At 36.8% G+C, this 26,131-nt stretch overlaps 1 protein-coding gene across 7 annotated transcripts in view; it reads left to right on the forward strand.

The window, feature by feature from the left end:
• Positions 1-26,131, forward strand: part of PPP1R13B (protein phosphatase 1 regulatory subunit 13B) — a 69,001-nt gene that overhangs the window by 16,601 nt on the left and 26,269 nt on the right. For all 7 annotated transcript variants that reach the window (XM_027887482.1, XM_027887484.1, XM_027887483.1 and 4 more), the window contains exons 2-4: positions 8,217-8,364; positions 15,269-15,388; positions 16,884-16,951. In XM_027887482.1, the coding sequence (XP_027743283.1) occupies positions 8,217-8,364; positions 15,269-15,388; positions 16,884-16,951 (336 nt within the window). The remainder of the gene's footprint in view (positions 1-8,216; positions 8,365-15,268; positions 15,389-16,883; positions 16,952-26,131) is intronic.

The following is a 26,131-nucleotide window of genomic DNA, read 5'->3' on the forward strand; positions in this document are numbered from 1 at the left end:
AGGTCAGTTGTTTTTTGGGCCTATTCATGTCTTGCTCCTCACAGCCTGTGGAGATTCTAGGTTGGTTTTGTTGTTTACACAGGTGAACTTTTAGTTGCTTCTGTTGTCATTAGGTATTGTTTTCCTAGAGCTCTGGAAGCCTCTCAGTTAACCACCATGTGCCTTTCATTTAATGATCTGTGGATTTATCTTGCTGATGATAGTTGCTGTTTCCTTCCTTTGGCTTATTTCCCTGCCTTACAGAAATCCTGCCACTGCAGGTGTAAGGGGCCTCGAATTCCATCTTCAATTGTTGCTGTAGCTTTTTTGTTTTTCTTCCCGTAACAAAGAGAAAGAAAGTGTTTTAAGTATCCCTTCAGCAAATAAATTTCAGGTAGGTGCAGGTTTTTGAGCTCCTCTGAATCCTGTTGAACATCTGCTGTCACATGTGAAAGCTCATGAAGCTTCTCAGTCCTGAAAGTGCTGAGAAGAAATGTCTGTGGGTTCTGTCAGTCCTTTAAGCCATCACATACATGTGGGCCTTGCACAAGATTTTCCTACATTTTTATAAGGCTTTCTTTTAATGCTTTACTTCCACATTTCTATAAGAGGAGTTAAATACTTGTGGTTTTTTTTTTTTTCTTATGTGATTTCTGTGCCCCAGCAAGAGAAGTAATTTTGTGCACAGCTATTGTCTGGCAATCTCCTGTTTGTGTTTTCTGTGGGCAAGTTGTCTTGAGCAAAGCATGTTGAAGGTGCATCTCAAGGTGGATCAATTTTATTTTTTTAAGTGATTACAAAATAACAAGTTAATGTAACCAGCATATGAGCTCAAGCAAAAAATGCTTTTGTGAGATAAGTATATTAAAGTACATATAGACAGCATGAAATTTTTCAAATTTTATCAAGCTCACAAGTAACCATAAATAATACTAACTTATTTGTATTCTTGAGTAATGTTATGAATGCTTGAGTCTATCAATACTTAAGGTTTTATTGTTTGTTAGTAGCCCATAGCTGAATGCTTTACATTTTTTGTGCCTGAAATTTACTCCCAATTTTGTGGATTCTTTTGCAGGCCATATGGAGGCAGTTGGCTTCAAATGTGAAAGTGTAGTAAGAAACTGTTGGTTTCACAAGTCTACATTTTGCCAGAAAAATTTACTCATTTTTGTATTCCTTGCAAACTAGGTGTTTAGAAATATGGAAATCAAATGCAGTTATTTCTCACACCATATATAGGGAAAAGAAACAAGATGATCTTAGAGGAAAGAAATCTCCTGATGAAAACCACAGTGATGGTTAATAAATTTGCTATATGTCTTAATGCTCTTGTTTTAAATAAGACTCTTAAACATACTGCAGGAAATTCTTAACTGATCTATTTTTAAAAAAACCAGCTACATTCTGAATACAGATAATTATTGGAACAAAGCATGCTGGTGAATAACTTGTTTATTCCATGGACTTTACATGGGTTTTTTTAATATAGAGAAGTCAAATTGTTTAATCTTGCTACTGTTTTTCTGGGGTTTTGTCAGGTTTATGTACAATAACATCAGAGATTTATTTGGGATTTGTTAGTTCTGAAATCTCAATAGTATAAAGAAATACTCATGACTTGAGTCAAGAAAGTATCTTTAGATGGCTTTAATTAAAACAGTTGTGTGGTTACAATTTCATAGTCCAGTTTGTTTTAAAATGTAATTACTTAAAGCTTTACCTAATTAAGCCTATGGTCTTAAAAAGGGTCAGTGTTCATACTGCAAATCAAGTTAATATTCTGCTTTATTGTTTGAAATATGCATCTAGAATTTCTACAGCTGTAGCTGATGCAAGTTTTATGTAATGGCATGAATTCCAGGCAAGCAAACTTGCATGAGATAATTGATAACTTGTAACTTTTTTCCTCTGACCATTCTACATGCGAAGTTTTGCATACTAGTATTTCTCATCACCAGGGGCATGATTTTTCACCTCTTCATGTTTTGCTTGCCTCTTATTCTATAATTTTTCTTGTAATTGAAAACCTCAGTCTTCCTCAAAGTTCGTATTTGATTGGTGGGAGTGTGACATTTCAGTAAGACATGGGTTTGGACATATCAGTTAAGACTCTGTTGTAGTAGTACCTTAAATGTAGCAAAGCTCCTGGGACTCTAAAGTTAGCAAAATAGAGGATGAAAGTTATTAAAAGTTTTTGGGAGGTGCTGAGGACTGTACAGTGCAAAAGAGTGTTGCTTTGAAGTCTTTTCGTCATTGATTCTTTGTGTCTTGAAGTGGCACCACTAAACGCTCTGAAATGGCAAAGCCTGAGATCATAAATAGATGTTCTGGAACTCTCTATTAGGGCAAAGTGCATGGTGAGAGGATAACACCTTCCAGTTCCTCTTGGACAGAATGAATGAAGTTGGCATTTCCATCAGAAATGGTTTTTGTACTTCTTAAGTTCATTGTGTGTCAACCTTGTATCTGAAATGTCTATTTATTGATCTGCTGGAAGAGAAGGGTTTTTGGGGGGAGGTTGTTCTGTTTGGTTTTGTTTTTTTCTTGTTTGTTTGTTGTTATTGGGGTTTTTTGTTGGTGTTCATTTACAAAATGAAATTTCTAGGTTGGTTTAAATAAAAAAAAGGCAAAAGGGGAGTCTGGTATGACTAAACAGTGTGTGAATTTAGCCATATTAAGTATCCAGTATGTTCTTAACTTGCCATCATATGCTTGATAATTCTTAGATTGACTGAAGTATTAACACAAAATTCTCTATTATTCACTATCACTTTAATGTCAGGGTAGGCATTCCTGTGTCTAAATTTGGGTAATGAGAGTAATGGATAGCACAGAGGGAAAAATTCATTGTTTTCATTTTCTTGGAATCTGGGTTTTGGTTTTTTTTCTTAACCTTTGTTAAGGTTAAGAGAAAAAGTTAAGTTTGAGGGATCTTGCTTCTAAACTCTCATGGATGTGATTTTTTCTTTTAATTATTTTTTTTAAAACTTACTTGATTGTGGATGTAAAATTACATGCAGGGAAAGTAATGATCTGCTTATAATTTTTTGCTAGGAATTCTGGTTTTGAGTGGAAACATGAGGTTTAGTTAAAAAATATGTAAAATAAAAAGCCAGCTGAGTAATTTCCCATCTTCATCCAAGAACTCGCTGTTTCTCTCTTTCTAATTGAATATCAATATTACTCTAAGAAAATAATCTTGGACTTGTTTTGAATTCTAATGTTTCAACATGACCTGAAATAGAACTTGTCTTATTGCTTTCTGATAGCTTAAATAATTCAATTTGTTGTGAGTAGAGTATCAGGAGAAACCTACTTATATGGACTATGTTGTTGTTTTTACAATAAATGTTGTCAGCTGTCTGACTTAGTAAATCAGCTTGGGCATAAGGCAGTGGAGGTGTGGGTGTGCAGTTTATTTCTTCTCAAGCTGCAGCATTTCAGGTCTTGGTAGCATAAAGTAGTAGTTGAGTGATATATAGTTCCTGTCTTCACAACATTTTTTAACGATTATTAATTAGATGTATACATGTTTTTTAATTTTTTATATTAGCTGAAGATTAAAAATAGTTGATTTTCAGTGAGATGATAGAAAAATGTTGAGGCAAAGACTTCATTCAGCAATAGGAATTTTAGCTTTCTAGGCTATGTCTTAGCTAAAAATCAATATGCTACACCAGCTGTTTTTATGGTGGTGGTCTAATTTTATTCCAGTCATAGATAATTGCATTGTACCAAGGGAGTGCAACTTAAGTAGCAAAACTCAAGTAGGGAAGTCAAGGTGGTTTCTAGGACAGCCTGACCAAGCTGATTTAGAACAAAGGACATCTGATTAATTTGAAAGATTATTTATTTCTATGTTGTTGTATGGAAGGCGTTTGTTTGTGGCCCTGTGGGGTCTCTACTGTGTGATAGACAAGTTATGAATGAATCTGTTTCACAGCTTTTGGGATCTTGGTTTGGGATGAAGAAAGAGATGAACTGGATAGTTACAGAAGCCTAAGGAGGCAAAACAATACTTATCAGCACAATCCTGGCAGCGCTTTTCAGCATATTGATATCTTGTGTCTAATGTGTTTTTTTAGCCAGAACAGCAAGGGAGGATCTTCAAGGGAAATAATGATGTCACTTTGCAGGTGCATATAGGGCATGATGAACAACACAGAAGAAACCATAAAACCACCTGTTAAGCACATGGAGAGTAGAAACGTGTAAAGGACTGATTTGACATCACTTTCTTGATAGAGAGTGAAAAATGATAGGACACAAGATTACACTTCCCAGTGAGGAAGTGAAGGCAAATAAGCTGTGCTTATCAGGACTGATACAGAAAGGCAACACGGTCAAGGCTGTGGCATGAAGAATGAATTTTGGTGTGGTAGTCATCATGAGAGTCATCAAAGGCACACCAGTGAAAGGTTGGGAAACGGAATAGGCCAATTACCAAACACTGAGAGTGTTAGCTGGACCACCTGATGGGAAAAAAAACCCAAAACTCTCTCTGTCATACACACAGTACAGGAAAACTAGAGATAGATCTGAGACACTGTGGTTGGTGGCACAGATGCCTCTACTACAGCTCACAGTGATGGGTACCTGTGTGTTACGATGAATGAAATCTAGGGAGTCATTGGAGAAACATGACTAAGGACTGTGTCACAGCCCTGTGGAACTTGAACTGACAGCTGCACACTCAAAAGAGTCAACTGAAGGTTGTCAACATTTCAGCTTCCTTAGCAAGAGATCAGGTCTGGATAGATAAAACTGTGTCATCCCTGTGAATGATGCCTATTGAAATTTTGGAGGTGACATTATTCAGCTGTAGAAAGAGGTGAGATATTAAGCAAAGAAAAAGATCTTGTAGGTTTATCCCTATTTTCTACCTCCTTGAGAAACTGCAGGGATTATGAAGCATGCCCTTTAAATAATACAGAAAGTGTGGTTTGAAGAGGGAACGGAAAAAGGGGAGACGACACACCAAGAGGAACACATACAACTCTTTGACAAGCATCTCTTGGGCAGAGAAGATTTGGGTAGAGCTCTGATTCCAAGTCTTTCCTAGAAAGAGGATGTCTGTAAGCAGAGAAATGAGTGAGGTAATGAAGTAGTTTCAAAGGCAGGTTGTGAGGTTTGCTGTAGCTTACCTGGCATGGAAAAGACCTGATACGTTAGAGTTTGTGAGGAGATTAAAAAAAAAAAAAAAAAAAAAAGAGTAAAAAGAGATGAGAATTCATGAAAATTGGAATAAAGCCATTGATTTAAGTAGCAGGAGCCATAGAGGGAAGTAGCATGCAGGTAACACCCATGTGTGGGGTCAGGAGAAGGAGGGAAATGCAAGATTTGGAGCTTGACGTTCGTTGTGGAAAAAATACATGATTTAAAAGCCCTGAGGTGACTTGCTCATGAGTGTTAGATTGATCCTTTTGTGTAACGTTATGTTCAGGTATTAAAAGTTGTGAATGGTTGAACTGAGAGATTACTAAAGAAATGTTACAATGGTTATGGTTGTGGGTTTTATACAGCTGTTCCTATTTATAAATCAATTTTTTTTTTAAAAATCAAAGGACTTACCAGTTCTCCTGTGTCCTAATCTTTGACTAAGGAATTTTTTTTTCATAAAGCTGATTTAGTTCAGTGTACTGTGTGTTTCATGTGTATGCTTCAAATTTCCAGGTTTCATCAATGCTTCTTTGTATGTGATTGCTATAAAATACCTCTGATTCTTATTCCATCCCCACCATAAATAGGGACAGCTATGACACTGAGTTGAAAATCCAATTAATATTGCAATATATTAGTTTTCAATACTTTGAGTCTTCTTGTGTATGTTTCAGGACATTTGTTTCACAGCACAGTGTTTCAGTGCCTTTGGTATTAGTCAGACAATCTGTTAAAAATAAATCCTTACTCAATCAAGTTTCCTTGAGGAGTATTATGACAATAGTTGGCTGCAGCACCTTGCTTCCTCATTAGTGAGATACCTTTCCCTGGGCTGAAACTGTGACACACAACCTTGCAGGGACAATACTGGTACGCTCTGAGCTCAGGGAATCAAGTGGTGTGATTGACACACAACAAACTTTGGCCTCGTCTTGCCAAGGGGCCTTTGAGTTTATGCAGTGCTTGAGATGTGAATTTATGGAGAATTGACTGAGATACATAGAATAACTCACACCTCCAAGGCTTTTTCTTCCTTTTTCAGCCTGTCTGCAGAAGCAGATAGATAATCTTGAAGACGTGAAATAAGTTTTCTGGGCCAGTGTTACTTTTACAGCAACAAAAAAATCAAAACTTGGAAACTATGTAAAATGACATGGTGTTAAGCCATTCCATTTATCCTTTCATGCCGAGATAACTGGTCTTTCACGCAGATGATTAAGAGGAAATATGCATCATATCATGACTTCAATGAAAGCCAAGGTCTCTTGATGTTCTCATAAAGTCTGGGAAGCTTGGGTTTTGTTTTGAAATTGCTATCAAGTGTTATGGGGAAACTGTTTAGAATAATGGTGTTATTAACTTTCTGTCAAACTGGTGTTGTTTAATTAACTTAATTTCCTTACATATTTATATGTTCCTTAAATTTAACTGCAGATGGGTGAAAAAAAGGAAAAAAATGTGCTCTCTATTATCCCTGTGGCTAGAAGAACTAGAGGGTTTAAACAGTGGTAAGGAAAGTTTTAACTAGACTTTAAGAAACTTCCTCTTGCAACAGGGATCCTGGATTTCTGGGGTGGATGGTTGAGGAAGTGGTGGAATTTCCATCATGAAAGCCTTTTCAGAACAGGTTAAACAAGCATCTCTGCAGAGTAATGTAGGTATAGTTGATCCTGCCTGAGGCCGAGAGACTTCATTAGATGACCTCTTAAGGTTTCTTCTAAACCTGTTGGTTTATGTTCATATATATGACTCTTTCTTCTTAAATATGAGGTCAAATTCCACTACTAGATTCCACATCAGATACTCATTATGTAAAACAATACATACAATCCACAGCCACTGAATATTGGGACTGTGTCTGAATCTTCCGTTGAGGGAAAAATAACATTTTGAGGTGTTTACTGCAGATGGTCACAGGCACTTTAATTATTATCTGTTGGCTGCATCTTGTAACTTCCTCCAGCTTGTACTATAGCTTTTACTATGGCTTCCTTAATGCTGCTGATGGAGAAACTCAGGGGTGAATTCTGGTGTATTTACAGTCTTGGCTGCTTTTTGTGTTGAAGTGTGGGTACTCGAAAACTTCAGGATGCCGCATGCAAACTTGGCAGGCTGAGGGAGAGTAGAAACATGGACTGAAATAGCCTGGAGGACTGACAGGAGACTGAGAGCTTGAAGCCTGGGCTTTCTTGGAATTTGTCCTGAGTCTACTTCTAAATTAGACAGACTGCTCTCGCTCAGTATCTAGCTGTTATTAATGCAAATCTCCAGTTTGGCTGATGTCTGTGTCCCACAGATAAAAGTATTATGGATGTTTTTAAGAATTGCCTATGCAAATTGAAGCACAGCTTGTGTTTTAAGTGGAGAGTGCTCGTTTAATGAAGAGCTTTTAAATAGCTGGTTTTAGTCTTTGTGGTTCAATATGTGATGCCACATTTTATTTATGGGAAAGATCTGGAAGAACTGTCTTAGCAGACAAAGTCACTAATTTTGTCACGTTCTTTAGGGACACCTATTAATATGGTATCTTATGCCTTCTAAACATCACACTATCTCTGTTCCATCCCCAAGAGTTTACAGAACAGTACTGTAACTACAGATGGGAAATTAAGGTGCAGAGACAATGGATAAAACTATTTGTTTAATATTAAGTAGGAGCTTAGGGTCAGGTGTCTTTCAGAGAATTTAGTGTATCATAGGAATACTTGTCTTTGAATACAACCTGCAGCTTCTGGTTATTTTGCTAAAGAATGTATTTATTTTCAACATTCAAACGCTATGATTTCAAGCATTCAACACAGCCATAGTTCCTTTCCTCACAACCTTATTTTCAAGAACTAAACCATTTCAGCTGAAGCTTTAAAAAAAGCCTGTCAATTCAATGCACTGTCGAAAAAAAACCAACACAGAAGACTAAATCTTTGTCAAGTTATAAGAATCTGAAAACTACCTTGGAACCAACCTTGGTAGCCAATCATAGGCATACATTTCCATTTACAAGGGGATTATAAGTTTTGCCACTAATCTTGTGGTTTTTTTTTTAATATTCTGCTTTTTTGTTTCATTTCTTTCAGATGATATTAACTGTGTTTCTGAGCAACAATGAACAGATTCTGACAGAAGTTCCAATTACACCAGAAACAACCTGTCGTGATGTAGTGGAGTTCTGCAAAGAGCCTGGAGAAGGGAGCTGCCATCTGGCTGAAGTGTGGCGTGGAAATGGTGAGTAAAATGTTCAGTGGAAATGGATGTAAATATGTGTACCAGTTATAAAAAGGCAAGGCTGACTTTTAAATATTAATTTTTTCAAATTGTACTTCGTTTTTTTTTTCTTCTAGCAAACTGACACAAAGCATGGTAAATCAATATCTGTAGAGATTAGTGTAATTCTTTTTTTTTTTTTTTTTTTCTTCCTGAGTATGGAGCACTTGATAAAACGGGTGTATAGGATCTGTTAGTGTTCTTTATTTCTGTTTTTCAAATAGAATGGAGGGCATTTAAATGACAATAGGGAATCTTGGGATGTTTTCTTACAGTCAGTGGGTGCAGATCACCACCTGCACTATTTCCAGTCCTGTTTTCTCACTGTTAGACATGTGGACACAGCCTGAAGTTTAAGAAAGGGTATAGATTTTTCCTTCTGTATCACGAAGAGCTGATGTTCTGCAGGCAGCATTATGCCAGAATGGGACAGTATCTCCAGAACATGCATGAACATTTCCTCTCAAAGATTTGACAGCCTCTCTTGGGGCAGGTAGTAGTGCCCATATCTTATTGTATTGCAATTGTCATTTCGTAGAATAACAGGGCAGGCCATTTTTTTTCAAGAATGTGTCCAAATCCACCTGTGATGGCTTCTGTTCCGAGGTGGATTCTTGCAACTGTGAGTAGTACAAGCTTCGAGGTTATAGTTTATCAATGTATGGATGTAAGTAGAATTGGTGGATGGGTGAGGATAACGGGTGTGCTCATGGAATCAGAATAGGATGAAAGAATGGTTTGGGATGGAAGAGACCTTAAAGATAATCTGGTTCAACTCCCCTGTTCTTAGTTACTGAGATCACCTACATTCAAGCTCTTGTATGTCATCTGTTCTGTATAAAGACTATGAGGTCATAACTTGATATTGAATTCTTAAATTTTGCTTAGAGGTGTTTTATTTTGGTCAGGGGCTTTTTACCAGACAAAATAGTTATTATTCAGATGCCTTTGGAGCTTTTATCTGTTAGCAATCTAGAATATTTTCCTCCTGGGAAAACTATTCCTCCTCTCTTCTAAAGTGTTCTAAGGCTTTCTAAAGGGAAGAGGTGCCTCAAGTAGTAATTTCCTAACTGGATGAAAACTTGGAGTTTAGGCAAGAGGGAGCAGGGGAGAGATTAAGAATGTCTGCAGTTCTAGGAACACAAATTCAATATATGGTTACTTAGAAAATTGTCTTTAAGGTTAGAACTTGCAGGAGGGGTAAAACTTTTTCCAATTGGGAATTTAGAAAATGGAGAGTGTATGATGCCAACTGCATCACCAATTCCTAAAATGAGTCTGCAGACTTTTTTTAATGACACTCAGATACCCCTAATATTTTCCAATCACTTGTCTGTGAAAATGTAACATGCTTTTGCAATACTTTGAGGGTGTAGTTCTTAAAAAATGCAGGGAAGAATGTTGTCAACAGCTTCAAAGGGTGACTGGAAACTGGAAAAGTGATCCACAGCATCTTCCTGGAACACTTATACCTTGCAACCCTTGGACCTTAGAAGCTCAGCTTTTCTATAACTTGTAAGATTGAGAAAATATTTTATCTGTGGATGCATTGTGTTATTTCTTAATGTGTTAGATTTCTAAAGCTAAAAGTTTCTATTAAGTGGGAAATAAAACTTATCCAGGAAGTTGTGATGGAAAGACTAAGACTAAATTTTAGGTAACTACCGTGAGAATCACGTGTCTTAGGTCCCATTAAAGTCAGTGGAGATCTGGGTGTTACGGTGAGTAGCACATGGAGATCACTGGTTTCAGCTGATTGTTGTCTGTTAACTTGGAGCACTGTATGTGCCCCAGTGTCCTGAAGCAGAGATTTACATACAGACACTGAAGTGTAGGAGCAGAATCCTGCCCAGAGCTTCTACTTGTTGTTGGCTCCAAGTTTCTTTTAAAACTTGCACGAAGGTGTGAGATTCACATATCTTTGTGAATTTTGTAAATTCACTTGGTAAATTCCCAAGGTGATAACTGTATAGATCTATTCCACTGAAAGTGTGGAACAGAAAAGACTAGAGGGAATGAAAGAGAGAATTGAACACTTGCATATGTTTCTGGATCTTTCAAATGGGCCTGTACTGTCAGCAAAAAAAGATGTCCTGCTTCCTGCACACTGGTTTTAAGGTTCTCTGACAGAAATTTTGGCACAAGCATTTATTTTGTTGTTCTTAAATGTAGGATACTGTTACAAAATCTATCACCTCAGCTTCTTGACCCAAAGTCTGGGGTACATAAATTTCTCAGTGAAACAGTTTTGAGTTTTGGGCTTTTTTTGAACAGGGTATAAATATGATAACTTTTCCTTCTGCTGCTCTTGAGAACTAAATTGAACTCTTTCTTGTTGAAGTTTTTAAAAATAATTTTACTTGGAGCAAAGATCTCAGGAGTCTAAACAGTTGCATGAAACAGCTGCAACAACAAAAAACTTTATGGTTCTGAGTTAGAAGTGTGAAGCAATTTGCAATAAAACTGCTGCAGGTTCTGCCAGTGGAAGAGTATATTTTATCTCTTCTATTTCACAGTCTCTGATGCCTCAGCCCTTATCCTCAAGGGAGGTTCACAAGTGTTCTTTCAGAGGACATTTTGGAAAGTAAAATTCAAAACCAAAGTTAATACAGCACATCGTGGGCTGAATAAACACATTAGATTTGGTCACACACTGTAAGTGGTCTGTTTTCCTGTCACTCTCTCCATGTGGCACAGATGACAAATCACAGCCCTCTCGGTAAGAGAGAGCTCTCTACCTGTGCTCTTGTGAATGTGCTTAACTCCTCCCTCTTCCCAGGTAGCCACAGGTTCTTTTAGGTAGCCCAGCTGAATAAAGCATGTCTGCTCAAATCCAAAGCATCAGGGCTTGTGGGTTGTAATTTTATTATCAGTACAAAGGACAGTTTGTCTGCCCAAAAGCTCGTCTATTTTCCAAATTGCATTGATCTGACAAAATACTGTCTCTTCCAGTAATCTTCCTGTTCTGGATTTGTATGTACAGATAAATGAGAAACGCTTCATTTTTACTTTTAGGGGGTGAGAGAGACTGTTTTTCTTCCAGAAAAATGGTATTAAAATCCATGCAAGTTTGGTTCCAAAACTTATGTAAGATTTTTAGAGTTCAGAGGAAGATTACAATGACCTAGCTGTTGGAAAACATACTTGTTTATTTATTATTGTAGCTTTTATCTGTTTGTTTTTATGTGACAAAGAAATGGTTGAAGAGCTTCCCATGAGTTGTAAAGTAGTTTAGGTATTCTTTGCATTAAAGTTAGGAAGCTGATTCTTCTCAGAGCTGCGTGACCTAAGTGTTTGGCTTATTCACATTTGATTTTGGTATTTCATTCTCTGTTCCCTCTCCAGTTTCCTGAGATGAGTAATAGCTGAAAAAGTCAATAGCATTCGTGCCTGATACATCAGTATACTTTGTACCACCTTGTGCTTTGTCAATTTGAAGCTTCCTCTTTTTACATAGATTTCTCATACTGTAACAGCAGAAAAAAACCACAGATTATTCTTCCTCATTCCCCAGCTATTGCAAATAGCAGTTGGTAAGGAGGTGGAAAGACAGGTGTGATGCCAGGAACTTGTAGTATGTGTCGAGAGAAAATGTATTTCAACCTTTAAATCCACCCAATAGTTCACTTCATTTACACCGGGAATACCCTTCAGCATTTGGTCATAATTGGTATTCCTCCATGTAGTGGTAACTTAGAAGCAAGTGGGTGTGAAAGAAATAGTTGCTTACTACAAGTGTACTTCTGCAAACCTGGGGGAAAAAGACTCGTTCCAGATCTCACAGTGAACTCCCCCACTGTGGAGATAATCCATTACTTTGTATTCTGATTTCATGTAGAGCAGGCATGAATGTGTTTATTACACATTTAGCAGGATACTTCTACTCAGGATAAAAAGAGATTCTGAAGCCTGAAACTTAGTTTAAGTAGTGGAAATGTAGTTCCAACAGAAGGATTTTGCAACTCTTTTCTGAAACGGTGGTGCGGTATCTGTGTTTGTCTTACAGGGTGTTTCATTTCAGAGTACTTTAAACTAGCCCTTCCTTAACACTTCTACTTAAAAGGAAAGTAGTCTAGCTCAGTTCTCAAAAATATTTTAGAATTTTGAACCAACTTAAAAATCTAAGGCAGTCTTTGCAAATAAGTTTGGATATATGCATACATCATCGTTTTCCACTTAATCATTAAAACAAATATTCTCTAGATTGTTTGATGTATAAAGTATAGGGACCCAACCTGTTAATTATTACTCTACACTTGTTTTCCTATTTAACCTTTTCTTCATGCTCTTCTATTTAACTAAAAAAAAAAGTTTGAAGTAGTATTGTGAAAACAATTAGGGAACAAATGTGCAGTGCTAAGGGTTGGACTCAGTGATCCTTTTGGGTCCCTTCCAACTCAGCATATTCTGTGAAATATGTCTGAAGCTCTAACAATTGGGAAAAGTTTAACTGTAGTGTTTCTCTTTGTTTTGTTTTGATTTTGGTTCTTAAAGAACAGAGATTTCCAGAAAATCTCTCTTTGTACTATTTTACTGCCAATATAAGATCATGCTTTCTTCTTGCAATTTTAATCGATTTAAAGGATTTAAACTGAGGAAAGGAATGGAGACTTCAATTCTCACTGTACCTTGTGTCAAGTGTTCATGTCCATTTCTTCTTCCTTTTTCTTTTCTGAAGCTGTGTCATGTAGCCAAGTTGCCCAGAGTGGTTAGTGCTTCTTTATCTTTCATCTGCTTCAGTGATGCTGATGATGCTGTTATTACTTTAACCTGTTTTCTGCCTAATTTAGGGCAACATATCCCAAATTGATTTTGTAAAGTAACTGGACAAGTAGGAGAAAATGTTTTTGCCATTTCTTTCCATTGTCATGTCTGAAAAATATTAACCTTAATTATTTAAGGTACATTATGTAAATGAAACCTCTTATTTTGGCTCCTAGGAGTTAGTCTGACGAACTCCCATTACTTTTGATGGGAGACCAGCTTAACCAGGAGTGAGGCTGCAGCCACTCCTCACCACTCCAGAATTAGCCCAGCCCTGTTCAGACATCCAGTTTCTTAGTACCCTCTTACTGAGCTTCAATTCTAGGTGGGTTTACCTGGCAATTTTTCTATTTGGGAGAAATTCCTAAAGATTTGTATCTTCTGTGTCCTAAAGTCTCTGAACTAAACCACTTAAATATTAAACACTCTGTGATCTTTAGAAGGTTCATGCTGCAATTCTAGTGGATATGCTTCAAAGCACTTGAAATCTTACTTTACTTTAGGAGCTGAAAAACCTGAAAATCATGTTTTTAAAATTCCTCCTTAAGAACTGAGTTGTAATAAGCCACTGACCTTATTCTTGTGTGCATAAACATTATTAACAATGTTTCTTGGGCTCCACTTGAGTGAGGAACAAGCTGAAATTAAGAAAATAATCTATGATTTTTTTAAATCCAGGTGTTGTGATTTTTTGTTTGTTTGTTTGTTTTTGTTTGGTTTGCAGGTTTTGTGGAAGATATGTAACCAGTCAGCTGAGGAATATAACTAGCTTGTGGTTTAAATGACCCTTCCCCAGTGAAAGCAGCTAGATCTAACTGTGGCTAAATTGTGTTAATCACATACATATTTGACATGACATATTTTGACAAAATACTTTACTGTGTTAAATGCAATGTGAAACAAGTGATAAAAATGTATTGTTCTGTAGTACAATTAAGTATCCTGAGAGTATCAAGACATCTATACGTCACAGTTCACAAGGCATATAACTTCAGGTGAATTTTGTTATATAGAGGTATATTTGTGATGTGGTTTTCCCAAGCATTCCCCAAGATTTCCCTTATGTTTTTGAATCATTTTGTCTTCTCATGTCAAATGGGTAAAGTATGAAATGGATAACTCGTTGTTAGTGGTGTTTTTCCTGGTAGGACATGCAGTGGTTTGGGTTTTGGCGGCCAAGAACATTTTGGTTTTAACAATGAAGAATGCAAAATTCAGCTTTTGGATTCCGTTGATGCATGATTTTCTTTAGTAGTATTGGTTGGACATGGTGCTTCATGTAGGAAAGATAATTAAATATCTTCCAGTATAATTTTACTCTGTTTAGAAGATGTATTTTAATAGTGTGCTTAGTATTAGATCTTAAAATGGAGATTTTCTTACCTTAATAAAAATGTTTGATAATAAATACAAGCATAATTATGGAAGCAGTGAAAAACCTCACTTTTTAAATGTATTTTCATTTTGAAATATTGATTACATAGTGTGCAGCATCTTAATATATTTTATCAATTTGGAAGGAAAAGCTACACTATGTTTTCTGTTTCTTTAGGGAAAAACAAAGATACTGACTGCTGCATAGAATTTAGTCTTTATTTGTTCAGTGAGTTGCCAGTAATTCCGGATGCAGTGGAAGTTAGTGTCTAGCCTAGTGTACTGGAGTGGGAGTGCCTGCTCAAGTTCTTAGGAGATGAAATGTCACTATAATGATAAGGCTTTTAGGCTGAGTGGAAACCCAGAGATTCAAACCGAAAGAATCACTTTAATAATAGAACAAAATACCCATCTGGTGGTGATGGGAAGCAAAGTTGCTATTTCCTCAATTAGGGTTACTAAACATTGATATTTTTTTGTCTGGTTTTGCAAACTGTTTATGTCCTGCTGTGGAACACTGAGCTGTGTCACAGCAACAAGCCAGCTTTTAGTACCGTGCAACTGCTGTCTATTTAATCCTGTTTCTTTGACTTTGCATAAGACAAAATACATAGGATCAATTCAGTTGCTACCCAGAAGGATATTCTGATCCTTAATAACAGTTTTGTATAACTTTGCCTAATTTAAAGGAGTTGTAACAAGTTTTGTTTTGGTCTTGTGCCTTTAGAACGTCCCATACCCTTCGATCACATGATGTATGACCACCTACAGAAATGGGGTCCCCGCAGGGAAGAGGTGAAGTTTTTTCTTCGTCATGAGGAGTCACCAGCTGAAAGCAATGAACAGAGTAAGTACAGTCATCCTGTAGTGTTGTTACCAAAACATATTCCAAAGATTTCTGAAGTGAGCTTGGTTATCAGTTCTTTCAGTGAATTTCAATAGCTGTATGTAGTACAACCTTGTACCAAAGCCATTTTGAACCTTCCTCAGTGGCACATTTATTCTTGTTCTCTTTCTTCCTCTAGAATAATTTCTACCAGTCTGCTGAGTAATAGTAAGATCAGTTTCTATTCTGATCTTAATTTTGATCCAAAAATGTTGGTGGGTATTAGAGACTTGAGGCAGTTTTTTCCTATTGAAAGGAAGTCCCTACATTTTTAGAGGTTGGGATTATTCTTTTTGGCCTCCTCTTCTTTCGGTTGCACCAGAGAAAGACTTGTAAACTCCTTTGACTCCCTTAGAAACTCAAGTCTATTTTGCAGACATCATTGGTAGAGGCTTCAGTGCCTTTAATTTTCAGTACTTCATGGAGGTATTTTTAGTAATGGTGATAATTTGCATCTTGAAAAATGACTGCTCTGCTGGGTTCTACAGGAGAAGTGTTTATAGTAAACAGTGCCCTATGAAGAGGGCTTTCTTAAAAAGACCCAAATAAAAAAATAGAAGGGTTTTAGTTTTCTGAACTTACTAGTGTAGACTGCACTCTAATTTATGAGAAGAGCTCTGAGGCAGGGCATTATATACTTAATAGCTGTCAGACTGTCTGAAGGACAGGAAAGGTGTCTCAGTGAGATGTGTGTTTGCATGCTCAGATTATCCTTACTCATTCAACTAATCTGACTACTTCTAACAGCAGGATTTCAAGTCTTGGCTGACTCCTTATTGCTTTCAGCTGAGGTTTCTTCTATTTTTAAATTGTTCCTGCTTGTCTTGAATTCAGAAGTAGCAAGCCCAAAAATGTATGAGGAATTCTGTGTTAATTAGGTACTTCGTAAAATTCTCATCCTTTGTGCAGTGCAAATATAAAGTAGGTTAAGAAATTTAAGTTACACCTGAAGCCACAGAGTTTCATGTATAAGGAAAATGTTGCTTCTGAGCCATGCATGCACAGCTGCATTCATTTGTCAGTGACCTATGGATCAATTTGTAGATTAAAGTTGTTTGTCACTTTGGAAATTAGAAAAGCTTCCTCTACTATATATATTTATAATGTATTAAATTGAAGCTATGGCTTCCTGTGGATGCAAAACATGAAATTTGTGTAGTCACACTCACTACACTGCTCTTCAAGACATACTGCCTAAGCAAAAGTCAGAAAAGTAGAGCTGCATGTCTGTACTTTTAACTGAGGAGGTTTGTGAAGTAAATGCTTGATTTCTGCTGATTTCTGCTGATAGCCTAATATGAAAGAGTTGGAACTGGCAGAATAAAAATTAGCAGATAAAAGTTTTATGTAAATTCTTGAACAGAACGTTACCTGTACATTCAAGAACAGATTCAAGAGTAAAACCCCTTTGTGTTGAAAACTGAACTTTGCACTAAGAGTGATACTTTACTTTTAGGTGGCCGTCAAGCCCAAAGTCAAAGAAATGGCATAAATATACCTGTGGAGAAACGTACAGAGAATGGGGTATGTAATAAGTCCTAAAGGTTTGGATCAATGCCACTCAAATATTTAATGCTTTAATTTCAAGATGTTGTGGTGGGAACTGGTGAAAAAATATCTTGTTCTGTTTTGATTGTTTGTTTTTGTTATAAATTGAATGGGACAATATGTCTTTTGCATCAGCTACTCTATATTTTCTGTCTAGAAAGAACTTCCTGTATGTGATGTGAGAAGCTCCAGGATCTTATTAATTACTGAATGTTCAAATCTGTTTTATTTATTCTGTGTGAAGAAAAAAACTACTGTGTTATTCTTTCATGCTAGTATTGCCTGTCCAGACATCTTTTCTTGTTTGTTTTTTCTCACTGCTATTGATTTATGATGCAGCCTCATATGTTAAAACATGAGAATGTATCTAGGGATTGGGATGTTTTCAGATGCTTGTAGAAGAGCTTGCTTACCCCTCAGAGCCATCTCTTTATACTGTGTTTTTATGAACATGGCTCATTTCTACACCTGTTTTTTTAACCAAAATATAACTAGTTTTCTAATTTAAAATTCATGTTACATAGCATAGGCAACCTGTGAATCCTGGTTTGAACATTCTCTCTTTTACAAGTAAAACATAGTAAATCTCTTTCAAAATGACCATGACTTAAAAACCTTCCACTCCTGAGCTGAAACTCCTCCTACTTTCTTCTCTCATTTCATCCTCAGTACTAATGAAGACTCTGCAGATAATAGTCTGCTCTCGTTTGCTCAGGGCCATTCTGCTGCCTTTACCGAAGCACTATAGCTATAGTTTGCTATTTTTAAACATTTTTAAATTTCAGTTAAAGCACTTGGGGTCACCAATTAATAGTTATATTGTCCCTGTGAAACACTGTCGATTTTCAAATGTGCATGTGGCTGTTTCTCAGGGTAAAACTGCTTAAAAAGTATAAAAGCAAACAAACCAGGTTTTTCAAGCTGAGAGGTCTTAAATAAAAAAGATAACTAAAATGTTAAAAATAATTCTGCAGATTCAACAATTCTGTGCGTTGCCTGATAATTAACATGTAAAATTCACACCCAGGCATACGTAGCAGCAAAGTTGTTTAGTCAGTTTGCGGGTCTTTGCAGCTTGTTTTGTGGATGGCATGTGGGCCCAGTGGAAGGAATTTTTTTCCCTATTCAAAGCAGTTAATCATGTATTGCTTTCTACGTTCCTTTTCTGTAGAGAACACTGGCTGACACCCTCTGCTGCACGGATCCGTTTATCCTGCTTCCATTGTCATATTGACAATGTAGTGAGATCATAGTGCTGTAAACTGCTGGGGGGACATAACTCTTTCATGACCTCCCCTGATCTATTCCTCCATGTAGGTTGTAGCGTATATACTCCATTTGAGACATAACATATTTGGAAATTAGGACTGGCATGTGCAGAATGCCTTACAATCTCCCTTCCTGGCAGCACTAAATTATGGTAGCATGGCTTTATATTTAATTCAGTTTGCTGTGAACTTCTATGGGTATAGCTTAGACCTAGTAACTTGAATAACACTGCTATCTTCATGCCATTCAGTACATTTTTTTTTTTTTTAATCCCAAACAGTTGGCCACAAAATTAAAATTTGTTAGGGAACTGATCACTTTAAAAAGGACTATTACCAGGTTTAGGAAATTATTAAAATACAAGAAAGACAGAACCCTGAAGGTGTTATAATTATGTAAAACTGTGATGGGTTTTGTGCCCGAAATGGTATAAATTATGTTTTGGAAGTGTTTAAAACTAAGATTTTTAATTGTGTTAAGTTTTAAATCAGAGGGGGAGGGGGAAAAAGAGGTGGCTTCAGGATCAAGGATTTAATCAGCTTACACTTACGTAATGCATTAGGCTTATTCATTGTTACTGGCATGCTGAATGTTAGACTAGCACTAAAATCAACACAAGCCAATGGAACATTGAAGACAGCTCAAATCTTATCAAATACTCTGCATTCAGGTATATTTTTATTATGCTTTACTGATGAAATAGTTGATTTTTACTTAATATCTGGTTAGAGCTGCAAGTGTGAAATGCATAGAAAACTTTAAGATGAATATTTGCTTTGATTGAATCAATAGTCTTGGAAAAAATGATGGGTAATCTATTTGGAATTAAAACTGGATGACTCTATTAATTGGCATTTTGTCATATGCAGGAGGATTTTTTTTGTTCCTTGAAACTATATGTGCTTGATCAGCAATTATTTAAATAGTGGTTAGCTTAAAATCACATTATGTAAATGCTAAAATTTCATTAGATTATCTTCCAAGTTAAAAATAGAATAGCCTAAGTTGCTTCTCATGGGGAAACATGTTGTTGTTAAAGGAATGCTTACCTGTAAGTGTTCATCTGAGAGCTTTGCGTTCTGCATGACAAAGTCTACAGGAAAAACTATGCGGGATTTTGTAAATTGAGAAGTTCTCTTATTCCTGGGGTAACCTTTTGGGATCTGCTTTTTGTTTGCAACTTCTTGGAAATGGAATTACGGTGTAATCAGGACCTGAGCTCTTTCTGCCGGTATAGAAAGGTGTAGATATGTGAAGATAAGACTTTAAACATTTTCTTTTACCAGGGAGATCGGTCAGTGTTTTAGGAAGGTTTCTCTTCTCTGAGAACAACTGCCTCTTCCTTCGCTTCCTTTCTTTTGCCTGTGTAACTGAGTCAGTTGGATCTGAACACAAACTGTAACAAGGGAAATTCTAAATAAATATGGGGGGGAAATGTTTTCTCATTGAGAGTAACAGATATTGGAACAGACCGGCTGGAGTCTGTGGAATCTCTGTCTAGCTGAATAAAGCCCTGAGCATTCTCAACGGCTCCAATCAGGGCTTATTGAACCGGCTGACTTACAGAAGCTCCTTTCTACCGAAATTATTCTTTGATTCTGTAATCAGTGGCCATGAAACAGTGGTCATGCAGTGCTGAGTCTTTTTTGATTCCAGATGTTCTATCATGATCCAAACTTCATTCCATGGAAGCAGCAGCAGTTTGAGGACAGTGAGGCAGAGCAAATATAGGTGTAACCACTGGGGGTCAGTGGCAGACAGGAGAGGGACTGGGGAGCCCCATCCCAGTGCAACCATCGATAGGAGAAGTGGATCAGATGTGCTTAAGGGAAGTCGCAGAAAGAGCACTGACCCGGTGATGACATTTGTCCAGATGAAAAGGTAATCAGATAACCCAGAAATTTACTGGAGATGAGAAAACAGGAAAGCAGATGTAGCTCGGGGGGGAAAAAAGGATGGGGTACAGGGACATGTTGGAAGTCGCATGTATTGGACTAAATAAAAGTAGATTAGTGTAATGAAAACAGTCTGTATATGAAGAAATAATTCTTTGCTGTAGTTGTTCAGTTTAAATTAAATTTTAGACTTGGTAATTTACTTGGGGAGTATAATATGTCAGTTTGCGGTCTCCTGTACCATTTTCTTCTAAAGTTATTTTTGCTGTTTCTAATATTAAAATTGCTCCCTCAGTTGAGAAAGACTGATACCAATAAGCTTTCTTCTTAATGGATGTTGACTGAAGCCGTTGCCAAGAAATATAAAGTGGACCCTCCCTTTATCTCTCATTATGAAATTTGTGTTAATATTAGCGTAAAAAACTCATGTAGAAGAAGAAAATTCACCATTATCCTTAACTGTAGACACATAGTCCTGCAAATTTTCTTAGTCTTGAAGCTGTGACCAATAGATGAAGTTGAGAATTAAAATTTTGTGCTGATCAGATAACAGAACTGATCTTTGCTATTTCTGTTGAAGTGTATCAAATCAGGCTTTTTGTAAAAGTTTACAACAGTAGTCCAACTGTTTTGGCATCAGGAGACTTGTATGCTGGGGGAATTCTTAGGGAAATTCCATTAACAGGTGAGGTAAAACTTCTACATATATAGACATGCAAAGCAGTTTTTCATAGTACTGATTTAATTTAGGAGAGTGAATGGTTGCTGATGGAGAGTAAATACCATCTCATGCAGCCTCTGTATTCCATTCCATCGTGACAGTAGTAAAACTACCCTGGGTTTGAGTGCCTGTCAAATTCTAGGCTTAGAGGTTAGATGGATTTACATGTGGTACCAAACCTGGCTAGAATTGTCTATTGTTCATTAGTTTTAATCATTTGATCCCTACAAATGCAACCAGATAAAAAGGCATTAAACATCTAATGTACATTTTGTTAGGGGTGGAGGGGCCATTTACAAGTAAACTTGTACATCCAAAATAATAATAGGTTTCCCTAACCTGTCAGGTGAAGGTATAAAAAAATCTAATTGTGAGGGAAAACGCAAACAAATTACATTTTTAACAGAGGCAGTAACCTCAAAAGATGAGAAGTACATTTTATGTACTTGCTTGAAGTTTCTCATTTTAAATATTGAAAGATAAAGAGCTTAGTCTGGATAGAAGTTGTTCTTCAAAGCTGAGCTGCAAATTCAATTTAATATAAGCTTGTAAGTATTAAGTACTTTCTGTTTGTAACATTTAACAATGTGCCTGGAAGAGGCTGCCATTCACATAGGACAGGTTTTAATCAAATTTGTTCAAAATGAACAAATAACTATGTCACTCTTGAAGTTGAGATTCTGAAGACTCATAGCAAAGGCTAAGCAAGTAATTCCATTTAAAAAAATTAAAACAATTTAGGCACAAGGAATTTCAATAGTTTGCAGAAAAATATTTTGTTTCTGAAGAAATTTTCATGTAAGTTTTGCGGAATATTTTGACCTCCTAATAAAAGCATAATTAAATCAAATCCAAGTTTCCTTAATTTGCTGCTGCAACTTTCTCTGTTGCTTTTGTTAAAAAGACAAAAACAATTATTTTACCTGCCACTTTTACTGTCAAAGGTCTTCCCTTAACTAAGACATCCATTCCTGAAATTATGTTTACCTGTTAGAGAGAGGAGCCTTGCTGCCCCTACAGCAATTCTAATGCAGCTTTCTGCATTATCACATTCCTAGTTCAGTTCTGAGGTCAGCTCAATAGAGTTTGGATTCTCTGCAGACTGATACAGTTCTTTAAGTCTGTCTCAAGCATTTTCAAGACAGCTGGCGGTATTTTGCTCTTCAAAAAAACTCCAGAAAAACTAATCCAACTAAAGGATTTAAGGCAAAAAATTAAATTAGGAAGTTAAAAAAAGAGAAAATTTACAGTCTAAAGCTAATTTTAATGTATACAAATAGGTTCAGAATCCTTGCTGGACTAGAAATCCCAGTCTCTTCACACCTCAGTAAAGGATAGTTATGTACGGGAGCATTTCTACAAGACTAATAATTGTGTGATCTCATAGAAAGAACTTCTGTGAAATTGTGGGGAACTCAAATGCTTCTGACCTCATACCTCACTCTGAGACCTCTTAAACTTTTTAGGCACAATCACATCATTCTTGAATTTGGAATATCATGAAAACTGTTTTGACGTGTCCTATGCAATCTCAAATATATTTCAGTCCGTAATGGACAACATTGCTTGGTACTTAAATTTTATGAGAATAACTTCACAAGTTTCATTGCACTTGCTCTGTGATTATTTTCCTGTTACAATTTTATTTATGATAGCATTAGTTTTTGACTAATATTCACTCTTAACGTCTGACTTAATTTGTTTTGAGGAGTGTAAGAGTTGTTTGAATAATCAGGACCGGGAAACATTCTTGGAACCCACGTGGAACGTTGTGAAAGGACTGTTTTCCTCCATGTCTTCTCCTAATTTTTAATTTCTGTCACTCTAGATACCAGATACCTATCTAGATGGCCATGGATATGATACAATATACAGACTTATATACTGTACACTTACTGGCTTATACACACTCACTTGTAGTATACAAATTTTGTAGTTCTGCTGCTCTTGTGGGCATCCAAGAAAGTTCTGTTCAAGTTGCAGGTACCAAATATGTGGTTTTCTAGTCCATAATAGCCAACAGATGGCTTCCCATTTTGTGGAGGAGGAAAGACCTAAACTGCACCATTTGCTCTATCTGTACCTTTAGTTCCCATGGTGTGACTCTTGGGGGTGTGCAGGGTCAGCAGCTGGACTTGATGATCCTTGTGGGTCCCTTCCAACTCTGCATATTCTGTGATTTGTACAGGTCTGACTTTGCTTTTCCTCGGTCATGGCTTTGCAGTTTTACAGCAATACTTAGTTGCAGATACCCATGGAAGGAGGAGGATGAGAAGTCCTGTGTGTGTGTTTGTATTGTGAACACAGAGCAATACAATTCACCATTTTCCCTAGATTTCCAACTGAATGAAGCATGTGGAGAATTGCCTCCAGTTGTCACTGCACATAGATTCTGAGTTGCTTGGCCCTTACATAAAGTTAGAACAGTTTAGAATAAATGAGTGTTTCAGCCTGACACATAACATTATACACATTAGCTCATAAAGTAAACGTTACTTAAGACTTAGTTTTTTGTTTTTCATGAAGTGTTGCTGCGCTTCCACAGCCCTTACACAGCACTGTTAACCTCAATGCCTTTTGTCACAGCTGTATCCTTTTGCAGTCACTTTAGTATTGTTTTTTAGTTAAGCCAAGTATTTTAATAAGTTCTGGTAAGGAAGATGGGATTTGTCCTTTCCTTTCTTTCTGTTGGTCCTCACAGGAGACGAGTTATGAAATTCACTATGTCAGTGCAGAGCTGTAAGAGGGAATGTGAAAGCCTGAGCGTTTAGACTGTCCCTCCCTCTCTGAGCAGCTTTCAGTTCTGAGCAGGAGATTCTTCTGGTACTTGCCAACTATTAATTTTCAGTCCACCTTTAGAGTTGTGTCTTTTAGGTAGCGATGTCATTTGCAGATCAGTGTTTTCTCTCATCTTTTCCACAGTCTCTGTGGTGTTTCTTATGCAGTGCTGCTGTGTCCTCCTTTCTCTGACACTCCTTTCCATGTTCACTGACTTACTCATTTAGTTTTCTGTCCACCTTGCCTCTGGACACCAGGCATACCTATTTCCCACCTGCATGTTTTTCCCAGGCAAGTGAACCTTTCTATTTCTCTATTGTCTCCACAGCTGCCTCCAGATCTAATTGTTGTTAGGTTTGTTCCCCCCTGCAGTCTTCCTCAGATCAAAGCCGAGAAAAATGAAAGTCCCTCTGGCTAATTTAGGAACAAGGGAGTTGAACTTGTTTTTCTTCTCTTATTTCTAGTGGATGATCTTACTCTGCAGCTCATACCTTTTCTTGCTTGCTAAAAATAAGCCTGTTCTTCATGCAGCTGGAATAGTCACTGTATTGTGCTTGGACACAGAGTTCTTCAGTGTCCTTATGGAGACCCATTTGGCTGGATCTCTTGTGTAAGTGCACTGAATCATGCTTGAGTTACTTTCTTGAAAGAAGGAAGAGAGGCTGAACTTGCATGTCATTCGTGAGTTGGACAAGGTAAATTACAGCTTTTTATGTTTTGGGGGTTTTTATCTCCTACAATATCCCGATTTTTAGATACATAAGTTGTTAATGGAGTTTAATATTTTCTGTAATGTTTAATATTTTAAAATCCTTTAAAGTCTAGGTTTTGTTCCAGTCTTCTCTGGCTTGCAGCTTCTTGATTTTATGCTGTTGCACACATGCTTTAGCTTTATTACTGGCTCACGTATTCATCTTGTTGCATGCAAGATTTAAGAGAATCCGTGTTGTGGTATGAAAAAGCATATAGCAAACACTGGAAAGGTTATTTGCATAAGATTGTGGTATCTCTTCTGACTGTACAGTTTGCTTTTTATCTTAAGCAGCCTCTGTTAATAAAGAAACTCTTTAAGTTTCAGGTGATACGGTTTGCTGTCACTTTAAACAGTAAAATTATGTAGAAAAATTAGTGATTTTCCTGGTCTTTTCGGTATGAGGTTTTGGCACAGCGTTGCTAACACTACAAAAATACAAGATAACAAATAATTCGTATGGTTTTAAAGCTAGATTTTCCATATTCTTATGCTTTCAGTTTAACCTGATAACTGTGAAAGAACTGTGTATTGCTCAACATTTTTCCATTGAATATGAAAAGTGCACTGAATCAAGCTGATTATAGTTGACAGCTGGCTTGATCTTGCCGTGATTAGGTCTTTTACTGCTGGCAAAATCCACTAGCCTTTTCCGTTAGCTGATTGTTGACGAATGCAGAGGGACAGCTTTTCGTATTGATAAAGGGTTTGGGGAAACCTTTATTTCATATGGAATAAGATTAAAAGGCATCCTACCTTCTATTGATTGCACTGAGCCAAAAAGCCATGCAGGAACTCGTAAGATGCGTACAGTTGTTGTTCTGGCGTGTTCACAACAAACAGGCAAACAATTAGTGTAGACAGTAACAGAGAGATGGAGTTGGAGCATGTTGAAGCAACGCAAATGTTTGCTGCTGATGGGCAGTGCTGCGAAATAAAGATGTGCTCTCTTACAATTACATGGGAAAATAACGAACAGGTAATTAATTACTTTTCAAAATTTGTTAGTTTTACACTTTAGTGGACAATGTTATTTAAATTCTGTGAGGCTTTTGCACTGTAGTTTAAACGATCGTAGGTTTGGTTATCACGCAACTGGAATGCCGACCAGCTCGGGTTTTGTAACACCTTATCTCTGACTTGAATTCTTAGTTAATCAAATTTCATTATGTGCATTTGCTCTTTTTCTTACGTTTTAAGACTTTATCAAAAGCTCATTACTTAGAAGTTGACCATGGCATTTTGGCTTTTGACGCTTTGGCTTTGTGGGAAGTGTGAGTCGTACACTGAGTTCACAAGGTATCTTTCAATTCTAGGGTACTTACTTTCAGTGCTTTTGTGTTTTAGCAGTATTTTATCACACTGTTCGCATGGGAACATATGGACATCACCACAGAAAAACTTCGTATTGAAACAATTATTAAGGGAAGAATAAACACAAAATTGGTGTTAACATGTTACTCAGACTAATGATAAATGCATCTTAACCATCCTTAGCAATACTATCAGAATAAGCTGTTACTTTTCTAAAAGACCCAGAAAAATATAGTTCCAAGACTATTTCTAAAGGTACAAACAGTGTATTTTCAACATGTATTGTAACTTGTCTGTTACTCAAAGTCATTGTAAGCACAAGGATTGGTGTTGTAAAAAGCTTTTTGTTGTAAAAAGATTTTGTTCACAACTGAGATTTCTACACGAATGCATAATCTCTTTCAAGATAACTTACTTTTCTTAGGAGT

The sequence above is a fragment of the Empidonax traillii genome, unplaced genomic scaffold (genome assembly GCF_003031625.1).
Source record: "Empidonax traillii isolate 1590-97213 ecotype Southwest subspecies unplaced genomic scaffold, ASM303162v1 scaffold213:size761030, whole genome shotgun sequence".
NCBI lineage: Eukaryota > Metazoa > Chordata > Aves > Passeriformes > Tyrannidae > Empidonax > Empidonax traillii.